At 35.9% G+C, this 18,629-nt stretch overlaps 3 protein-coding genes across 17 annotated transcripts in view; all 3 read right to left on the bottom strand.

Annotated features, from left to right (window-relative positions):
* LOC141687155 (mitochondrial Rho GTPase 1-like) overlaps positions 1-18,629 on the bottom strand; it is a 46,795-nt gene that overhangs the window by 11,766 nt on the left and 16,400 nt on the right. For 4 of the 15 annotated variants that reach the window (XM_074492324.1, XM_074492332.1, XM_074492331.1 and 1 more), the window contains 8 exons: positions 18,197-18,320; positions 12,963-13,013; positions 12,463-12,636; positions 12,048-12,332; positions 11,576-11,644; positions 10,718-10,773; positions 9,734-9,806; positions 8,916-9,148 (listed from right to left, as the gene is read on the bottom strand). In XM_074492324.1, coding sequence (XP_074348425.1) covers positions 9,017-9,148; positions 9,734-9,806; positions 10,718-10,773; positions 11,576-11,644; positions 12,048-12,332; positions 12,463-12,636; positions 12,963-13,013; positions 18,197-18,320 — 964 coding nt within the window. In that variant the 3' untranslated portion in view covers positions 8,916-9,016. Of the gene's footprint in view, positions 1-6,424; positions 8,181-8,915; positions 9,149-9,733; positions 9,807-10,717; positions 10,774-11,575; positions 11,645-12,047; positions 12,333-12,462; positions 12,637-12,962; positions 13,014-18,196; positions 18,321-18,629 lie in introns of those variants that run through there. The other 11 variants (XR_012560947.1, XR_012560946.1, XR_012560948.1 and 8 more) reach the window with 6 other exon arrangements.
* Positions 1,261-7,469, bottom strand: LOC141686018 (uncharacterized). Its single transcript, XM_074491084.1, has 3 exons — positions 6,878-7,469; positions 1,906-2,366; positions 1,261-1,662 (listed from the first exon to the last, which is right to left on the bottom strand). Exons 1-3 carry the CDS (start codon positions 7,467-7,469, stop codon positions 1,261-1,263), a joined length of 1,455 nt encoding a protein of 484 aa, XP_074347185.1.
* LOC141686019 (uncharacterized) lies at positions 7,509-7,931 on the bottom strand. Its single transcript, XM_074491085.1, has one exon. The coding sequence runs from the start codon at positions 7,929-7,931 to the stop codon at positions 7,509-7,511; it is 423 nt and encodes a 140-aa protein (XP_074347186.1).

The following is an 18,629-nucleotide window of genomic DNA, read 5'->3' on the forward strand; positions in this document are numbered from 1 at the left end:
CACAACCACCAATACAACCAAACTTCACCTAAACCATACCACATCAGTCCATAACCTCCAAGTTTTTCAACTCAAACAACCACAATCAAGACCTATGAACTTTAATCAAGCTTCAATTACCAAAACACTTCCAAATCAAACCAAACTACTAATAATCACAATCCATGATTCTCATTTCACGAAACCAACCATTAAACTTACTAACAAATAAAGTAAAGGCTAAGGTTTGAATTTTATACCTTCCTTGGGAGGTGTTAAGTTTCTAGGAAGCCTTAGGGAGCCTCCTACAAGCTTGATCTTTCCAAAGAAATCAAGAACACAAAGTTAGGTTTTAAGTTTCTAAAAGTCCTATTGAAGGAACTGTAAAAATGAGGGTCTTACCTTGCTTATTTTGACGAGACTTGTGAACAAGAGTTGTATTCCATCTCAATACCTTTCCAACGAGCTATAGAACACAACATTTGAGTGAGTATTGAAGGAGATATGGAAGTTTGAAGTTGCTGGTATTGTTTTGGCCGAGAGCTTTGTTCTTGGAAGCAAAAGTCAACTCTCCTTTTTGTTTTATGAAATAATGCTTGGTTGCTTCTCTTTTTGTCTTAGAAAATGATTTAAATTTTTTACCATGGTTAATTTTGCATGGTCCAAAATCAACCAACAAAACAAAATCCATTTGTCATGCTTATGTCATCAAGCTTATGTCATCTTTTTACACCTGTCTTCCCTTTGTGGTGTGATGACATCATCATCCACTAACCTCTTTGATTAACCCTTAATTATTTGGCTAATGACCGCTTATCTGATATACGGTTCGCTTAACTTTTGTTCTCGTTCGTCGTATGAGGGATCATATCTGGGATCTTATTACTTGGGTTCCCCTAAACCTTTCTAAATATTTTATATTCCTTTTATGATCCTCTCTTATAATCCTTGAATTAAGATCCTTTTAATCATGTTACCTTATACTCAATTCTGTCGGTATCTGGTGGATTTTCGGGAAAAAAATCAAAGGGTTCGAATTCGAATTATGACGACCTTTACATACACTCATTTACTTTATGGAATACTAATACGATCTTAGAATTTCCATAACAGTACTCCTATATATCGTGGTCTGATAATTTTTCTTAATCAGCATAGTCAGCAAAAGTTACTATTCATCAGGGTTTCAAAAATTTCCAAAAATTGGGGTTATTACACTTTAAATCCTCCTGATGAATCTGGCAAGGCGAGTATTGGTGCAGAAACCAATTTTTCTTTCAGTTATTGGAAACTAGCTTCACATTCTTCGGTCAATATAAACTTCATGCCTTTTCTTGTTAATCTGGTCAATGGTGCAGCTACCTTTGAAAAGTCTTGAATGAATCTCCGATAGTACCCCGCTAAATCGAGAAAGCTTCGAATTTCTAATGGTGATTTTGGAGTTCCCCATTCCAGAACAGCCTCTACTTTTGATGGATCAACTTCAATCCCTGATTCACTTATAATTTGACCTAAAAATTGCACCTTTCTGAGCCAAAATTCACACTTGAAAAATTTTGCATAAAGCTTCTTTTCGCGCAACCTTTCTAAAACCGTTTTCAAATGTTTTTCATGATCTTCCCGAGTCTTTGAGTAGATTAAGATGTCGTCAATAAATACTATTACAAATTTATCCAAATAATCCTGAAAAACACGATTCATAAGATCTATAAACACAGCAGGTGTGTATGTTAATCCGAAAGGCAACACCAAGAACTCGTAATGCCCATAACAAGTTATAAATGTTGTCTTTGACATATCATCAGGCTTTATTTTCAGTTGGTGATAACCGGATCGCAAATCAATCTTTGAAAACTATGATGCTCCTTTTAATTGGTCAAATAAGTCATCTATTCGAGGTAAGGGGTATTTATTCTTTATCGTTACTTTGTTCAGTTCACGATAATCTATGCAAAGTCGCATCGATCCATCTTTCTTTTTTACGAACAAGACAGGAGCTCCCCACGGTGATACACTTGGACGTATAATCTTTTTCTCCAGCATTTCTTTCAACTGCACCATCAATTCTTTCATTTCACTTGGTGCCATCCTATACGGCGACTTTGAAATAGGAACAACACTTGGTATGAGATCAATTGTGAAGTAAATCTCCCGATCAGGTGGCATTCCAGGGAGTTCCTCTGGAAAAACATCAGAAAACTCTCGCACAATGGGAATTTCTTCTAGTCTTGAAATATCTCGAGTTGTGTCCCTAACTTGAGCCAAGAATGCGGTTCCACCTTTCTTGATGTGCTTCATTGCTTGGATAATCGTTAGATATCGTCGAAAACCTTGTTTCTTTTGGCCACAAAATACAATTTTCTCACCTCCTGGTTGCCTTAGTGTCACTATTTTTCTTTGACAGTTAACGGAAGTTGCATGCTTATGTAGCCAGTTGTTAGGTCCAAATATGTTTATAGAAGGGGGGTTGAATACAAACTATACCGTTTAATCGAATATAATGCGGAATAAAAAAGTGAAACAAAATTCAAGTTAAATAAAAATATTATTAAACTTGAAAGGTGTTACAACAACGGTATCGTTTACAAGGGATTAATCTCAAATAGATTATCACAAATTTAAAATAAATTCGACATGAACTTTTTCTATTTTTGCAATAAAAAGATCAAATGCTAAAAGCAATTTGAGATTAAGTTCTAGGGATTTTGATCCGCTAAATAGTTACACAAGAACAAGAGAATGATTTCTAGTGGTTTAGATTTAACTTTGATTCCTAGAAATTGATAATCTTGAAGTGCAGTTGAGAGATAAAATATTTCTTCTGCGGCTGCTTTTTTCTGTGTTCTTGGTTTGTTGACTTCTGTTATGTTATCTGAATGATCTGCTGCTTCTGTCTTTTATAATTCAATCAACAGAATCCACTTGAATCGGCAAGACAATTGAATGAACTGGCAAGACTATCGGCAAGACAATTGATTGAACTGGCAAGACTATCGGCAAGACAATTGATTGAACTAGCATGACAATCTGTTGAACTAGTAGAACTTTCGGTGAGACAATTGAAATGACCTGGCATGACAATCGGTATGACAATCCAGATTGTCATGCCAGTTCAAGTTTAATTGTCTTATTGAATTAAAACTGATTTTAATTCAATTACACTTCTGAAAATCGATAATATTAATTCAAAATTAATTAATCAATTAATTCAATTAATAAATTAATTAATCTTTGCAGATATAATTTATTTTCTTAATTAAATTATATGACTTAATTAATTAATAGAGAATTAATACTACTCTTGAACAACAACCATTCTTCTGAAGATCTTCTGAAAATCACTGAAAATTATAAATCAATTCCACCACTTCAACGTTGACACTTGATGTACTGTCTGGTTCATGAGTGACCAACTTCCGTGACGTTTCTTCATGTCTTGACTTTGATCACTTGATTTTCTTCAGATTAAATCCATGTAATTCTTTGATACCCTGACAAGATCTCTGTCACTTGATTAAATCCACAATCTTGATTTATATCACTGAGGCTTGATCAATTTCTTGAACTTCTTCCAGTGAAGTAATTCCTCAAGTCTGTAGATGAACATTATTTCTGAATCATTTGACAGATGTTACTTTGTGAGATCTTTTTGACGGTAGATCCACTATTTACTTGTTACATTCTTATTTGAGTTGAGTTGAATCCTCGAATAAACAAATAGGCTATGACATATGTCTTACAATCTCCCCTTATTTGTTTGTTAGACAATAACAACAAATACCTAGAGGATAACTCAACTAACAAATAAGAAAAAGATGAGGAGGGGAGTTTATGCCTAATTCTCCAATAGCATCATTGTAATCAAAACCTATTTTAGATGTTTGATTAACAGCATGCTTACTGTAGAACTCTTTAGCCTTCGAACGAGAATTGAAGTAAGCTTTAACCTTAGTCTCAAGACCGGTGATCTTATCTTTGAGAATAGTTTCGAGTTGTCTATAACAGTTAACTCTATTCTCTAGAAAAGATACTTGTTCTTTTAACTTGTCTTGATTAATGTGCACAAGTCTTAATTCATTGACCTCTTTCTCAAGGTCTTTGATCTGTTGACTTAACAGTTCATTATCACGACGAGCACAATCTAAGGAACCTCCTAGATGATAAACTAATTCAGCATCAGTAAACTTTACCTCTTTTCTTGACGATGAAGTTTTTCTATCAATAGCCATAAGAGCAAGATTCCCATCTTCTTCATCTTCACTATCAGTATCATCCCAGCTTCTTCCCTTTCCCAAGTTAGCCCTTTCAGAGTTACTCTTCTGATTTGAATCATAAGAGTTCTTCCTTACTTGTTTTGGCTTCCTGCATTCTGTGGCAAAGTGTCCCAACTCATCGCAGTTAAAGCATCGAATGGTGCTCCGATCAACCATCCCTGTTTTGTAACCACCACTGCTGGTGTTAGAGGATGAAGATCCACCTTTTTGGAATCTGTTGTAGTTGGACTTGTACTTGAACTTGGGATTCCTCTTGAATCTAACATTGGAGAATCTCTTGACAATCTGGGTCATTGACTCATCTTCCAATTGCTCCTGCTCTTCCAAGGAGTAAAAATCATCACTGGATTGATTTTTAGTAGAAGGATCATATTCTTCTACTATCACATTTTCCTCAGCCTTGGAAGACTGTACCATTCTCTCTAACTGTTGAGATTGTTATTGTTGTTGTTGATGTTGTTGTTGTTGTTGACCTTCAGCTACTAGAGCAGTAGACGTGTTGACCACTCTCCCTTTCCCGTAGACTTCCTTCTGCTGAATCTGCTCCAACTCATAGGTTTTTAACACATCATAGAGCCTTTCCAAAGAAATCTCACTCAGATCTCTCGCTTCTCTTATGGCAGTGATTCTATGTTCAAGATGAGTTGGCAGTGTTAAAAGGAACTTTTTGTTGACCTCCCTGAATGAATAATATTTTCCATTTATATTCAGGTTGTTGATCAATGCATTGTACCTCTCAAACACTTCAGTAATTCCTTCTCCTGGATTGGACTTAAAATGTTCATACTCAGAGGTTAGGATCTCTAACTTGTTCTCCCTCACTTCCTCTGTGTCTTCATTAATCACCTCAATAGTTTCCCAGATGTGTTTGGAATTTTTATAGTTCATCACATGTCTGTTCATCAAGGGATCAAGAGAATCAACTAAAATTAATTGAAGGCTGGCATCCAAGAAAGCTTCTTCCTTTTCAGCAGGAGTAAAATCCTCAGGCTTTTTTACATAGGTTCTAGCTTTGGTAATTACAAAATCATCTTCTATCATCTCTGGTTTAATAACCATCGGAATTTTTGGACCCTTCTTTAACAAGTTCATATATTTGAGATTTGCAACTTGTAAAAACAAGAGCATCTTCTTCTTCCACATAATATAATTTTCTTTATCGAAAAGTGGAATTTTAACGGTTCCAACTTTTTGTGAAGTCATTATGAATTTTTGAAAAAATAAAAATTCAAGGAGTTGAAAAATCACAAAAGTCTAGGATCTTGATTTGTTCGTTAATCAGAAGGCTCTGATACCAATTGTTAGGTCCCAATATATTTGTAGAAGGGGGGTTGATTACAAACTATACCGTTTAATCAAATATAATGCGGAATAAAAAAGTGAAACAAAATTGAAGTTAAATAAAAATATTATTAAACTTGAAAGGTGTTACAACAACGGTATCGTTTACAAGGGATTAATCTCAAATAAATTATCACAAATTTAGAATAAATTCGACATGAACTTTTTCTATTTTTGCAATAAAAAGATCAAATGCTAAATGCAATTTGAGATTAAGTTCTAGGGATTTTGATCCGCTAGATAGTTACACAAGAACAAGAGAATGATTTCTAGTGGTTTAGATTTAACTTTGATTCCTAGAAATTGATAATCTTGAAGTGCAGTTGAGAGATAAAATATTTCTTCTGCAGCTGCTTTTTTCTGTGTTCTTGGTTTGTTGACTTCTGTTATGTTATCTGAATGATCTGTTGCTTCTGTCTTTTATAATTCAATCAACAGAATCCACTTGAACTGGAAAGACAATCGGCAAGACAATTGAATGAACTGGCAAGACTATCGGCAAGACAATTGATTGAACTAGCATGTCAATCTGTTGAACTAGTAGAACTTTCGGTGAGACAACTGAAATGACCTGGCATGACAATCGGTATGACAATCCAGATTGTCATGCCAGTTCAAGTTTAATTGTCTTATTGAATTAAAACTGATTTTAATTCAATTACACTTCTGAAAATCAATAATATTAATTCGAAATTAATTAATCAATTAATTTAAATAATAAATAAATTAATCTTTGTAGATATAATTTATTTTCTTAATTAAATTATATGACTTAATTAATTAATAGAGAATTAATACTACTCTTGAATAGCAACCATTCTTCTGAAGATCTTCTGAAAATCACTGAAAATTATGAATCAATTCCACCACTTCAATGTTGACACTCGATGTACTGTCTGGTTCATGAGTGACCAACTTCCGTGACGTTTCTTCATATCTTGACTTTGATCACTTGATTTTTTTCAGATTAAATCTCTGTAATTCTTTGATACCCTGACAAGATCTCTGTCACTTGATTAAATCCACAATCTTGATTTATATCACTGAGGCTTGATCAATTTCTTGAACTTCTTCCAGTGAAGTAATTCCTCAAGTCTGTAGATGAACATTATTTCTGAATCCTTTGACAGATGTTACTTTGTGAGATCTCTTTGACGGTAGATCCACTATTTACTTGTTACATTCTTATTTGAGTTGAGTTGAATCCTTGAATAAACAAATAGGCTATGACATATGTCTTACAATCTCCCCTTATTTGTTTGTTAGACAATAACAACAAATACCTAGATTAATAGGGATCAAATCTACAAAAAGTTCGCACTCATTTATACGAATAGTACATTCTTTTAGAATATAATCAGCGGTAAGAACTTCCTCCTTTGCGGTTTCAATATAAAGAGTATCAGGTAGCTTTTCAACTTGCAAATTATTATTACCAACAAATTGTGTGGAAATGAATGATTTAGTTGCACCTGTATCGATCAGAACATAAGCATTTATCGAGCAAATAGGAAAGGTACCTGTTATAACGTCATCTGCTTCGAGTGCATCATGAACAGACATGTTGAAAGTGCGCGCAATAGCCCTATTCCTTGGTTGCATTCCAGCTGACCCGCTTATTTCTTTTTCTTCGCGAGATTTATCTTCCTTTTGAGGACATTCTTTTGCAAAATGCCCTTCTTTCTTACATTTGAAATAGCGATTGGTCCGAGGTTTCTTGCACGCGATTGCTAAATGTCCAATCAGGCCATAATTAAAGCAAGTGTTATTTCTTTTCATACACTCACCTTTATGTTGCTTCCCACAGTACTTGCACCCATTGCTTCCAGATTTTGTATCATCCTCGTCTCTTTTTATTTTGGTTCCACCTTTCATTTTCTTGAATTGGTTCACCTTTCTGAATTTATTCTCTTTCTACTCACTTTCTTTGTCGTCAAAGTTCCTTTTCCTGCTATCTTGGTAATTATGATGGTGTTCTGAGCTCCCTTCCACAATCAAAGCTTTCTGTACCACCGCTGCGTAATTCTCAAGCTCAAAAACCGCAACTTTTTGATAAATCCATGGCTTGAGACTTTGCTCAAATCTTTTTGCTTTTCTTTTCTCATCCTGGATATGGTGAAGAGCATACCTCGATAATTCAGTAAATTTTGCCTCGTAATCTGCGACACTTATGTCACCTTGCTTGAGTTCAAGAAACTTAATCTCCATCTTGTTTTCTAAGCATTTTGGAAAGTATTTTTCAAGAAACAGCTCCTTGAATCTAGACCACTGAATAACTACTGCATCTTCTCTTTGTTCAACTGATTCCCACCAGAAATTTGCTTCTCCTTTAAGCATGTAAGCAGCAAAAGTAGTTTTCAAGTTGTTTGGAGTCTGAGCCACTTTAAATGATTTTTCAATTTCCTTAATCCACCATGTGCCTCTGCAGGATCAGTTGTACCTCTGAATTCTGGTGGTTGCGTGTCCTTAAAATGCTTAAAAGGTGAGATTCTTTCAGCGCGATTATTCCCTACCACTTGTTGGAGTATTTCCGCCAACTGTTGCATAGGATCAGAAGATGTCGATATTCTCCCTGATGGCATTCTGCTGCCACAAAAATCATTATATTAAATAACCATATAGGGCCATCAAACATATACTATCATCTATATCCGCTAATCTTATGAGTACTATTGACTGATAGTAAGATACTGACTGAATATAAGATATGCATAAAACTCTATAAGGAGAGAAATGAGCAATGAGCAGCAAGCATCACTACACACATTCATTCTAAGATAAAGATTATATCGAATCAAAAATCTCAAGCTAGCACTTGAACAAGATATGATAATACTGAAGAATCATAAGATTTTTAAACAATTTTGTAAGAATAAAGAGATGATTTGTCACTTGGCAGATCTAGTATTCATGAACTCAGAGCTGCTATCTATCAGAATGATGAATCTACAGATTAGATCAAGGATATCATACAGAAATTGGAAATGTATTTAAATGTTCTTGAAGAAAATCTATTCAAGAAATTCTTTGATGATGCTACTGGATTTACCAAGGTTGAAGACTGAAAGATTAAGTTTTGATACATTGACAGTAAGACTATACTTATGTTTTATTTCTGCATTTAGATAGTTTTGACATTATCAATTAGAAACTTGTACATATTTACATAATACACCAATTGGGGGGATTGTTAGATAGCACCTCTGAGGTCATGAATACTTAATCTGTCAAATGACAAATCATCCGGCTCTAGAAATCCAACTTTCTTGTCATTTAAATTAAAAGTAAGAACTTTTATACAATAGACACTCTGACTCCTCCTTTAAACCGTAAAATATCCTGACTGCTAAAAATCAGTAAACTGGAGTAATACATAGTAAACTATTAACTCAAGAACAGGTTTATCACATATTAAGAGTAAACTAGTAATTCCTATCGCCGTTTATGCTCCCTCTTTCAGTTACACGGATGGCAGAAAAAGGAGTGCCATGATAGCCAATAAGCATTAGGTTCATAACACTAGTAGCAGGATTTCGGAAAGTCAAAAGAACCCACTACACACCAAAATTTATTTTTGTGACAAAGTGAGGAAGGGAACTAAAAAGGTTTCAAACACGCAACCACACACCAAAGTTACATGCATATCCAAAAAATTTCTATAGTGAAACAAATGTAATAATAATGTATGGAATGTTTTTGAAGACATTGTATTAAAACTGCAAAGAAGGTATCAACACATGAATTATATGACTGGTGATGTGAGGTCAAAGAATTATGCTAGTACAGTCATGTTTATAAATAAGACAGCAAAATGTATAGGTTCCGCGCATATGTAACAAGAGTACTCCATAAAAAATATGCATATGTAATGAGAGTACTCCTTTATAAAATATATGTATACATAATCTCATACTTCTCTAAGTGATCTCTGCTCCTGCATGGTCAGATGAGTGACTGCATCTATCCCTTGTGCATTTTTTATTTTACAGTTTATAATAAATATATTATGATATTGGTAGAAATGAGTTGATAACTTCCGCTAGAAATGGAACATGCATGCATTACATCAACATTTTATGTAAACGAACATCGCTACAATAGAAGAATATACACAATAACAATTTTGAATGGCACCACACCTCTGATAAAAACTTATCAATTGAAAGCCCTCCCAACTCTGCAACAACTTCGTATAAACCTTTGCTCCAATCACTGCAGGTTGAAGAGGTAAACATGGAGACACTGTGAGTAGGAATCATCAAGGAGCATGATGAACGTCACCACAATACAGACTTATCATGAGTTGCTTGCACCTCATCATTATTGATTGTTAAACTAAGTGTCTAAGTCTTTGTAAAATATTACTTTCAATAGAAGTAATTTATTGAGAAAAGTTGGTAATTTAATGCATGATATGAAATAACTACAAAAGTAACTACTAATACATGTTCCAAAATAAGGTTAAAAGAAATACATTTTGGAAATTAATTCTTCACATTTTCAAAATTTGAGGAATCTTAACTTTCTTTTTCTGGATATTTTCAAGTTTCCACGATAGTAGCTACTAGCTAGATATAGTAGCTACTAGCTAGAATACAAAATGAAACAACTATTAAAACGACCACACCTAACAAAATTAAGGTGCAACTTTTCTTCAAAAATTTAATGGCTTAGTATGTATTTTGGTTGTCCATCAAATTTAAGATATATTATGCCAAACAAGAAAAATTAATTAGCAATAAAATAATAACTAATCTGGCTGTCCAGCAAATTTGAGATATGATCAGCACATAGAGTCAAAAGACCCTGCATGACTACAACTGAGAAATTCTAATATGTACTCGCAATCACAACTGGATATCAAAAGACACTAGTCAATAAACCAAATTTCTTTCATATCCTTTTAATTCTAATAACTCCTATACTTATACAATCTTCTAACTACAGAATTTTATTGCTATGAGATCACATGGAGGCACCTTTTTCAGGAAAACTAATAAAACATAGAACTCGAAATTTTCATCAGCTGTAAAAATTCTGAAACATGAATACAACATATTTGGGAAAAAAAATACAAGGATAAGATACTATTAAATTTTAGTATAAACAAAAAACTAAATCACCTCCCATGGGCAGTGGGAAGAAAATCCTCAACCTCACTCCCTTTAAGAGTTCCATCCTGATAAAAATTCAAACAAGTGAAACAATGTCTATAGAATTCTAACAAGACAAGAAATAGGAAAACCTGCCTACAGGAGATATTCCTTACTTTATCAAATCATCATTTATCATGACCTATTTATAGTTCATGCTCATTACTAATTCGAAAGATATATATATAATCTATATATAGCGCTCCAGTACAAATTAAATTAAAATACAAACTACAAATTGCACCCCACCCTATTTAAATATACCCTCCCACACACAACTCCATCTAATTCCCTCTATTTTTAATTGAATTTTTCCCGTCAATTGGTGATCTATTTTTAAAATCTAACTTCAATATATTTTTCTACATCCTCCAACAATCAGTATGAATACCATATTTGATAAATTTCGGCGATAAATCACTAATTATGCCTACGAGAATCACTATAATGTAGTGGTTCTGAAATAGTACTGATTTCAGCTTAGTGATTCGGGTAAGTTTAACTACTGATTTGTCGTCAAAATACAACAAATATGCTATACAAATCAATGAGTGGGAGATGAAGAAAAATGCGGTGAAGTTATTTTTTTAAAAAAAATAATCGACTAATGAGAAAAGTTAAATTAAAAACGAAGGGGAAAATATATACATGAATACAAAGTGCACATGGAGGGGAAAATATATGCTCAATGTAATATATAGAACTAAATTAGCTATAAAAATCTCAATACCACGCAGGTTATTAGGTTAACAATTAATAAAGATTTATAAAGATACTCAAGGCATAATTTTTAAGTGCCGACAACTTGCAATAGAAACACGAACTTACACCATCAATGTCATATGTATAGAAGATTTCTTTAAGGAACTCAACGGCTTCATTTGTAAGCTCCACAATCTAGTAAAAGACAAATAGGAATTAGTGTTTTTAATAACCAATATTAAAATATAAAACTGGTGGAATTGATATACAAGAAACAGAACCAGTAAGAAGAGCTTGACTGCAAAATACACAAATATTGTAATACAAAATCCCCTCAATCTTAAAGGATGTGGCAATTCTCATACACATTGTAACACTGCATGAACATTTCAAACTTCAATTACTAAGCTGAACATTTCATGAAATTGACCCGATTCATTTACTTTTTTGGGTAAAGTTTTGAACCCTCAACCTCTTAGTTACATCTTATTTAATAATAAGTTGTTGTTCGTGATAATGATAAAAACTATGTCTTTTCACAAAAAGAAATAAGATCACACCAAATATGAAACATGAACCAAGAGCACATAAAATTTACCATACCGCGAGTCTGTTCTTCTATTTGTTGAAAGTCATCCCCATTAAATTGGTCAAAATTGACGTTAAATTTAATTTCAAACTTGCTGTCATCTTTCCAGCCAAATGACTTTAGGACTTCCCATGCTAGATCTAATCGGCCTTCCTCTCTTAACCGTCTAAAGTAATGGTAAAATCCAGTCAAAGTAAGACCCCCATCATAAACGCCGTCTATCAAAATTTCTGCCACTTCTTTCTTGAGATTGTTCATTTCAGGAGGAAGCCGAAGAGTATGAAAACATGTATACTGTTGTAATTCATCATTAAATAATTTAAAATTCTTGCTCATGCATTATAGGATTGTAAACTAAAATACTAGCTCGAAATGAAGTACCAATGGAGACTTCAATAGAGCACATTGATAAAGTAACATAAACCTCAAAAGAGTCAACATCTTCCTCACTGAGGCAACCATCATTGTCCGTGTCTAATAAACGAAAGATTCTGGTCAGTGCACTCATGCATTGGGGTTTTAGTATTCGATTCTGGTCAAATAACGGTGATGAAGGATAATTCGTTGCAATCCTAGAAGCTTCCAAAACCTTACGAATCTGCAAAACGATCAAGTTAATTTTCGATACAATTCTTAACTGTCTGGACTTCAAAAATTTGTTTGAGAAAACAAATCAAATGTCACACGGACCGAAGTGAAGAGATCTTTAACAGGAACCGACTGTTAAAAGTTATCTATGGTTTTAATATTAAAAAAAAAAATCATTCCTGGAAACAGATTATAGCCAATATCAACTTATATCTTAAATGTAGTAAACAACTTCAATAAACAAATCATACATGTGGATAAAATTCATGAAATAAGTAGTAACAAAGCAATGACATTGATGGTGCAAGTAAAACAAGAGTGAAGCAAAATATGTACCCTTATATTCTCCTTTGCGGAACTTTCTATGCAAATCTCAATCTCGGGATTCTGTTTCATAACAACGGATGTCAAGTGCTTTAGTTCAAATTTTTGTCGTTCATCTAGCAAATCTGTTGGAATTAATCTAAACTAAGTTTATATTTATTACGTTTAGTTTATTTAAATAACTAGTTTACTTTGGTTACATGTATGTATTGACCAAGTCTGGTCGTGAGAGTAGTTTTAGGAGCCTGCATTTGAATAAGTTAGTAGTGCAGAGTTTTAGTAGGAGTCAGTTTCTAGTACCTGGTTTGTAGGGAACGTGGTTAACGTTTGAGTCTCGTTTTGTATTATTTAGTAGAGCATTGCAGTCAATAAAAGTCAGTTCAGTTTCTGCATATCTGTTTCCTCAGGTTTAACGCAATACACATACAGTTATATATATATATATATATATATCTCAAGTTGCAGGTTGTTCTTCACGTGGTATCAGAGCCAGACCTCTGGCGGATGACAAAATATATGCCCAGGGGAACAACGATGGAAGCAGGGAATGGGAAAGTAAGAGAGGGTGGAGTTGGTCTGAACTATCCGATGTTGACGCGAGAAAACTACACCGCATGGGCTATTAAGATGAAGGTGTTCATGCAAGCACATGGGGTATGGCAAGCTATAGAACCCAAAGATCCTAAGGGGAATGTGGACGAGACCGTCGATAAACTCGCTTTAGCAGCAATCTTTCAAGGAATACCTGAGGATTTCCTCTTGTCACTTGCTGAGAAAACCACTGCTAAAGAAGCATGGGAGGCACTTAAAACTATGTGTCTCGGTGCGGAGCGTGTTAAAAGGGCAAAGGTACAAACATTGAAAGCAGATTTCGAGTCCTTGAAGATGAAAAACGGGGAGCTGCTGGACGACTTTTGCTTTAAATTGAATGGGTTAGTTGCAAACATCCGAGCTTTGGGTGAAAGTGTGGAAGAAAGCTACGTTGTGAAAAAATTATTAAGGGCAGTACCAACAAAATTTCTGCAGATAGCTTCCACAATTGAACAGTTTGGTGATCTCGAGAAAATGTCGGTAGAGGAGGCAGTCGGGTCTTTAAAGGCCCATGAAGAACGACTCAAGGGTCAGGAAGAACCTGTGGGTGGACAATTATTACTCACAGAGGATGAGTGGGTTAAGAGAGAAAAACAAGAGAGTGGTCAATTGTTGTTAACCAGAGATGAGTGGCTCAAAAGGTCTAACTCAAAGGGACGTCAAAATGGAGGTGACTATCGTGGAAAGGAAGGTGTTCGTACGGGGCGAGATAGGAGCAAAATTAGATGTTTCAACTGTCTCGCCTATGGTCACTATGCGGTCGAGTGTCGAAAGCCCAAACGAGAGAAGGACCAACATGCGGAGGTCAACATGTTACAGACCACTGATGATGAACCAGCGCTGTTAATGGCAGAATGCGGACAACGAAAATTGTTTTTGAACGAAAGGAATGTAATCCCAGGTTTGATTGTAGACGGTGAAAATGGCAAAAGAGTGTCAAACATTTGGTACCTGGATAACGGCGCAAGTAATCACATGACCGGGCAAAGATTCAAATTTAGGGAGTTGGATGAGAAAGTGACAGGGGAGGTTCGTTTCGGAGACGGGTCTACGGTTGACATAAAGGGTAAAGGGACAGTGGCATTTAAATGCAAGAACGGAGAAGAAAAGATTTTTCGTGAGGTATATTACATCCCGAATCTCCGTAATAATATTATAAGTCTTGGACAACTTGCTGAGGATGGAAATAAAGTAGTGCTTAATGGGGATTGGCTCTGGATATATGATGAATGGGGAAGACTTCTTATGAGGGTCAAGAGATCAGGAAATAGATTGTATAAAATTGAACTTGAAAATCATGAATCTACTTGTTTGTTAACCAAAGCAGAGGAGACTTCTTGGCTGTGGCACAAGCGTCTTGGGCATGTTAATTTTCAGGCTTTGAGCTTCATGTCTAAGAATGAGATGGTGGAGGGTCTACCGGTTATAACTGCTCCAAAAGAACTTTGTTCGGGTTGTTTGATGGCTAAACAGGTCAGGAAACCATTCCCCGCACAGTCACAATACAGAGCAAACAAAATTCTCGAGCTGATCCATGGCGATCTTTGTGGTCCAATGACACCCGAAACACCAAGTGGAAACAGGTACTTTCTTCTCCTCGTTGATGATTATACTAGATATATGTGGGTCTATATGCTCAGGGAAAAGGGTGAAGCTTTTGACGCTTTCAAAAGATTTCGAGCTCTGGTAGAGAATGGGTCAGACAAGATAAAGGCATTGCGCACAGACCGCGGTGGTGAATTTTGTTCTCAGAGTTTCAACTCGTACTGTGAAGAAAACGGTATCCACAGATAATATACTACCCCGTATACGCCTCAACAGAATGGCGTAGTCGAAAGGCGCAACCGTACGGTGGTAGCAATGACTCGAAGTTTTCTGAAATCTATGGATTTACCGGCTTTCTTATGGGGAGAGGCAGTCAGGCACTCCGTATACATTCTGAATCGATTATCCACACGAGCACTCTCTACACAGACTCCTCATGAGGTGTTAACAGGTGAGAAGCCAAACTTTGGGCACGTAAAAATCTTTGGGTGTATTGCATATATGAAAGTCCCTTCTGTCCATACAAGAAAGTTGGATGATCGAAGTCGGACTGTAATTAATCTTGGTAGAGAGGCTGGCACAAAAGGATATAGATTATATGATCCTTTGACCAAGCAAATTTTAATAAGCCGAGATGTCGTATTCGATGAGAAGGCGAGATGGTCATGGAACCAGGTAGAAAATTATACAACAGCTCATCATGGGAATTATACTCTATTTGACAAAGCACTTGGCGAGACGGGCGGTACAGAATTCGGTGCAGAGTATAACACTCCAATGCAGTCACGGTACACTGGAGGTGGGAGTATAAATTCAATAGAGGCAACAAGTTCAGATCACAACACTAGTTCTGATCAAAACACTCCGCAGTCTATAACATCCTCGATGGGTAGTGAAAATCAGAGTTCAGAAAGCAGCCAACCACGAAAACTACGATTATTGAGTGAACTGTACGATGAAACAGAGGAAGTGGAGCTGTCAGATGAATTATTACTGATGGGTGTGGATGAACCTATCAACTACAGCCAAGCAACAAAGAAAAGGGAATGGAGAGAAGCAATGGAAAGAGAGATAGAAGCTATTGAAAGAAATCAGACCTGGACCCTCACTAAGCTGCCTGATGGACAAAGGACGATTGACCTAAAATGGATATTCAAGGCTAAGCGAGACACTGGTGGGAACATAGTGAAGTATAAAGCTCGAGTCGTCGCAAAAGGTTATGTGCAAGAGCGGGGCGTTGACTTTGATGAGATTTTTGCCCCGGTGACAAGACTTGAAACGGTCAGGCTCCTTCTCGCACTGGCTGCTAAAAATGGATGGGAAATCCACCATTTAGACGTAAAGTCGGCTTTTCTGAACGGTGAACTAAGTGAAGCAGTGTATGTCTCACAGCCAGAAGGATTTATAAAGAAAGGTCAGGAGCACTTAGTTTATAAATTGAGCAAAGCCTTGTATGGTCTTCGACAGGCCCCAAGGGCTTGGTATTCAAAACTGAATAAGTGCCTTGAAGGGATGGGTCTGACTAGATGCCCTTACGAGCATGCCGTGTATACGAGGCGGGAAGGAAATGAAAGCCTGGTCGTTGCTGTTTACGTTGATGATCTTCTAATAACAGGAACGAGCACAGCAGGCATAAAGAAATTCAAGCAACAAATGGAGCAACATTTCGAGATGAGTGATTTTGGTTTGTTGTCTTACTATCTGGGAATTCAGGTGACACAGGGGGAAGGCTTCGTGGAGCTCAAACAATCTGCATATGCTAATAAGATTCTTGAGAAGGCTGGTATGGCAGGATGTAACCCAACAAAGTATCCGATGGACCCAAAATTGGTGCTTACAAAAGATCCTCATGGAAAGGCTGTTGACTCAACAGAGTATAAGAGTTTGGTGGGCGGCCTTCGATACTTAGTTCATACCAGGCCGGATATAGCTTTTCTGGTTGGTATAGTGAGTCGTTATATGGAACGACCCACGGTTCTGCATCTCAACGCTGTTAAACGAGTATTACGTTATATAAAGGGTACAACTAATTATGGCTTGATGTACAGCAAGAACAGCGGCAACAATGAACTCACAGGGTACTCGGACAGTGATTTGGCAGGACACATTGACGACAGAAGAAGCACAAGGGGGGTTGTTTTCTATCTAAATGAAAGTGTCATTACATGGGTCTCTCAGAAGCAGAAATGCGTGGCTCTATCCTCCTGTGAAGCGGAGTTCATGGCAGCCACAGTGGCTGCCTGTCAGGGTATATGGCTGAAGAACTTGTTGGCAGCAGTTGCAGGTAAAGACCCAGGTCCAGTGCTATTGTATGTCGACAATAAATCAGCTATAAACCTAGCCAAAAATCCAGTGTTTCACGGTCGATCGAAATACATTGACATACGTTATCATTTCATCAGAGATTGTGTGGAACGCGGAGACATTAAACTGGAGTATGTGAAAACGCAGGAACAACGAGCTGATACGCTCACTAAAGCATTGCCTATTGTTAAGTTTGAGAAGATGCGGAGTCTCCTGGGTGTCAAAAATTTGTCTGAAATAAACTAGTTTAGATTAAGGGGGAGTTTGTTGGAATTAATCTAAACTAAGTTTATATTTATTACGTTTAGTTTATTTAAATAACTAGTTTACTTTGGTTACATGTATGTATTGACCAAGTCTGGTCGTGAGAGTAGTTTTAGGAGCCTGCATTTGAATAAGTTAGTAGTGTAGAGTTTTAGTAGGAGTCAGTTTCTAGTACCTGGTTTGTAGGGAACGTGGTTAACGTTTGAGTCTCGTTTTGTATTATTTAGTAGAGCATTGCAGTCAATAAAAGTCAGTTCAGTTTCTGCATATTTGTTTCCTCAGGTTTAACGCAATACACATACAGTTATATATATATATATATATATATCTCAAGTTGCAGGTTGTTCTTCAAAATCCAGCTTACAACCCACTACTATCACTGGCACCTTAACCTGCTCAAACATTTCCACCATAATCCAAACATTTCATCAAAAAAGAGGATATGAAGATTGGTTTTGGAACTACTTATGTGCTTCCGAACTTACATTAAGGATAATGTTCTAATCTAAAGGGAAAGTATTTAAAAAAGGTAATAAGAAAACCTCTAATTCTCGTAATATAGGAAGCCAGTAAGTATGAATGCGAGCAAGAGTGGCAGGAACATCACAAGCATGAGTTAGCACCATGACATCAGCTTGCTTCAGTTCTTGATGAAGTTTTTGTCCACTTCAGATTAGTAATTGCAACAAAATGTTAGATTACATGAAAATAAATTATGGGTGCCGAATAATATATAGTGGATAGTTAAAAAAGCACACTGTGTTTTAATCATTTTGCCTTTAATTTGTCTTAAGTTCCATTAATCAAAATGTACAGAATATGAGACCATAAATTTGGACTCCCGCTCGTTTGTTTGTGTTTGGGTTTGGATCGAGTAACGGCCTCAAGTAAAGCAGTTAAAGAAAATAATGAGGACCGATCAATACATATTCTGAGGGTAGTTAATTTAATTTTTATGTAATAAAATTATACTAT

This window comes from Apium graveolens, chromosome 9 (assembly GCF_009905375.1).
Source record: "Apium graveolens cultivar Ventura chromosome 9, ASM990537v1, whole genome shotgun sequence".
NCBI lineage: Eukaryota > Viridiplantae > Streptophyta > Magnoliopsida > Apiales > Apiaceae > Apium > Apium graveolens.

Coding starts and splice junctions, on each gene's coding strand:
- LOC141686018 (XM_074491084.1), bottom strand. CDS start 7,469: ATGAAAGGTGGAACCAAAATAAAAAGAGACGAGGATGATACAAAATCT. Junction 2,367..6,877: donor TTTGATCCCTATTAATCTAG/GTATTTGTTGTT, acceptor AAAGAAAAATAG/TGACACTAAGGCAACCAGGA. Junction 1,663..1,905: donor ATTATCGTGAACTGAACAAA/GTAACGATAAAG, acceptor CGTGTTTTTCAG/GATTATTTGGATAAATTTGT.
- LOC141686019 (XM_074491085.1), bottom strand. CDS start 7,931: ATGCTTAAAGGAGAAGCAAATTTCTGGTGGGAATCAGTTGAACAAAGA.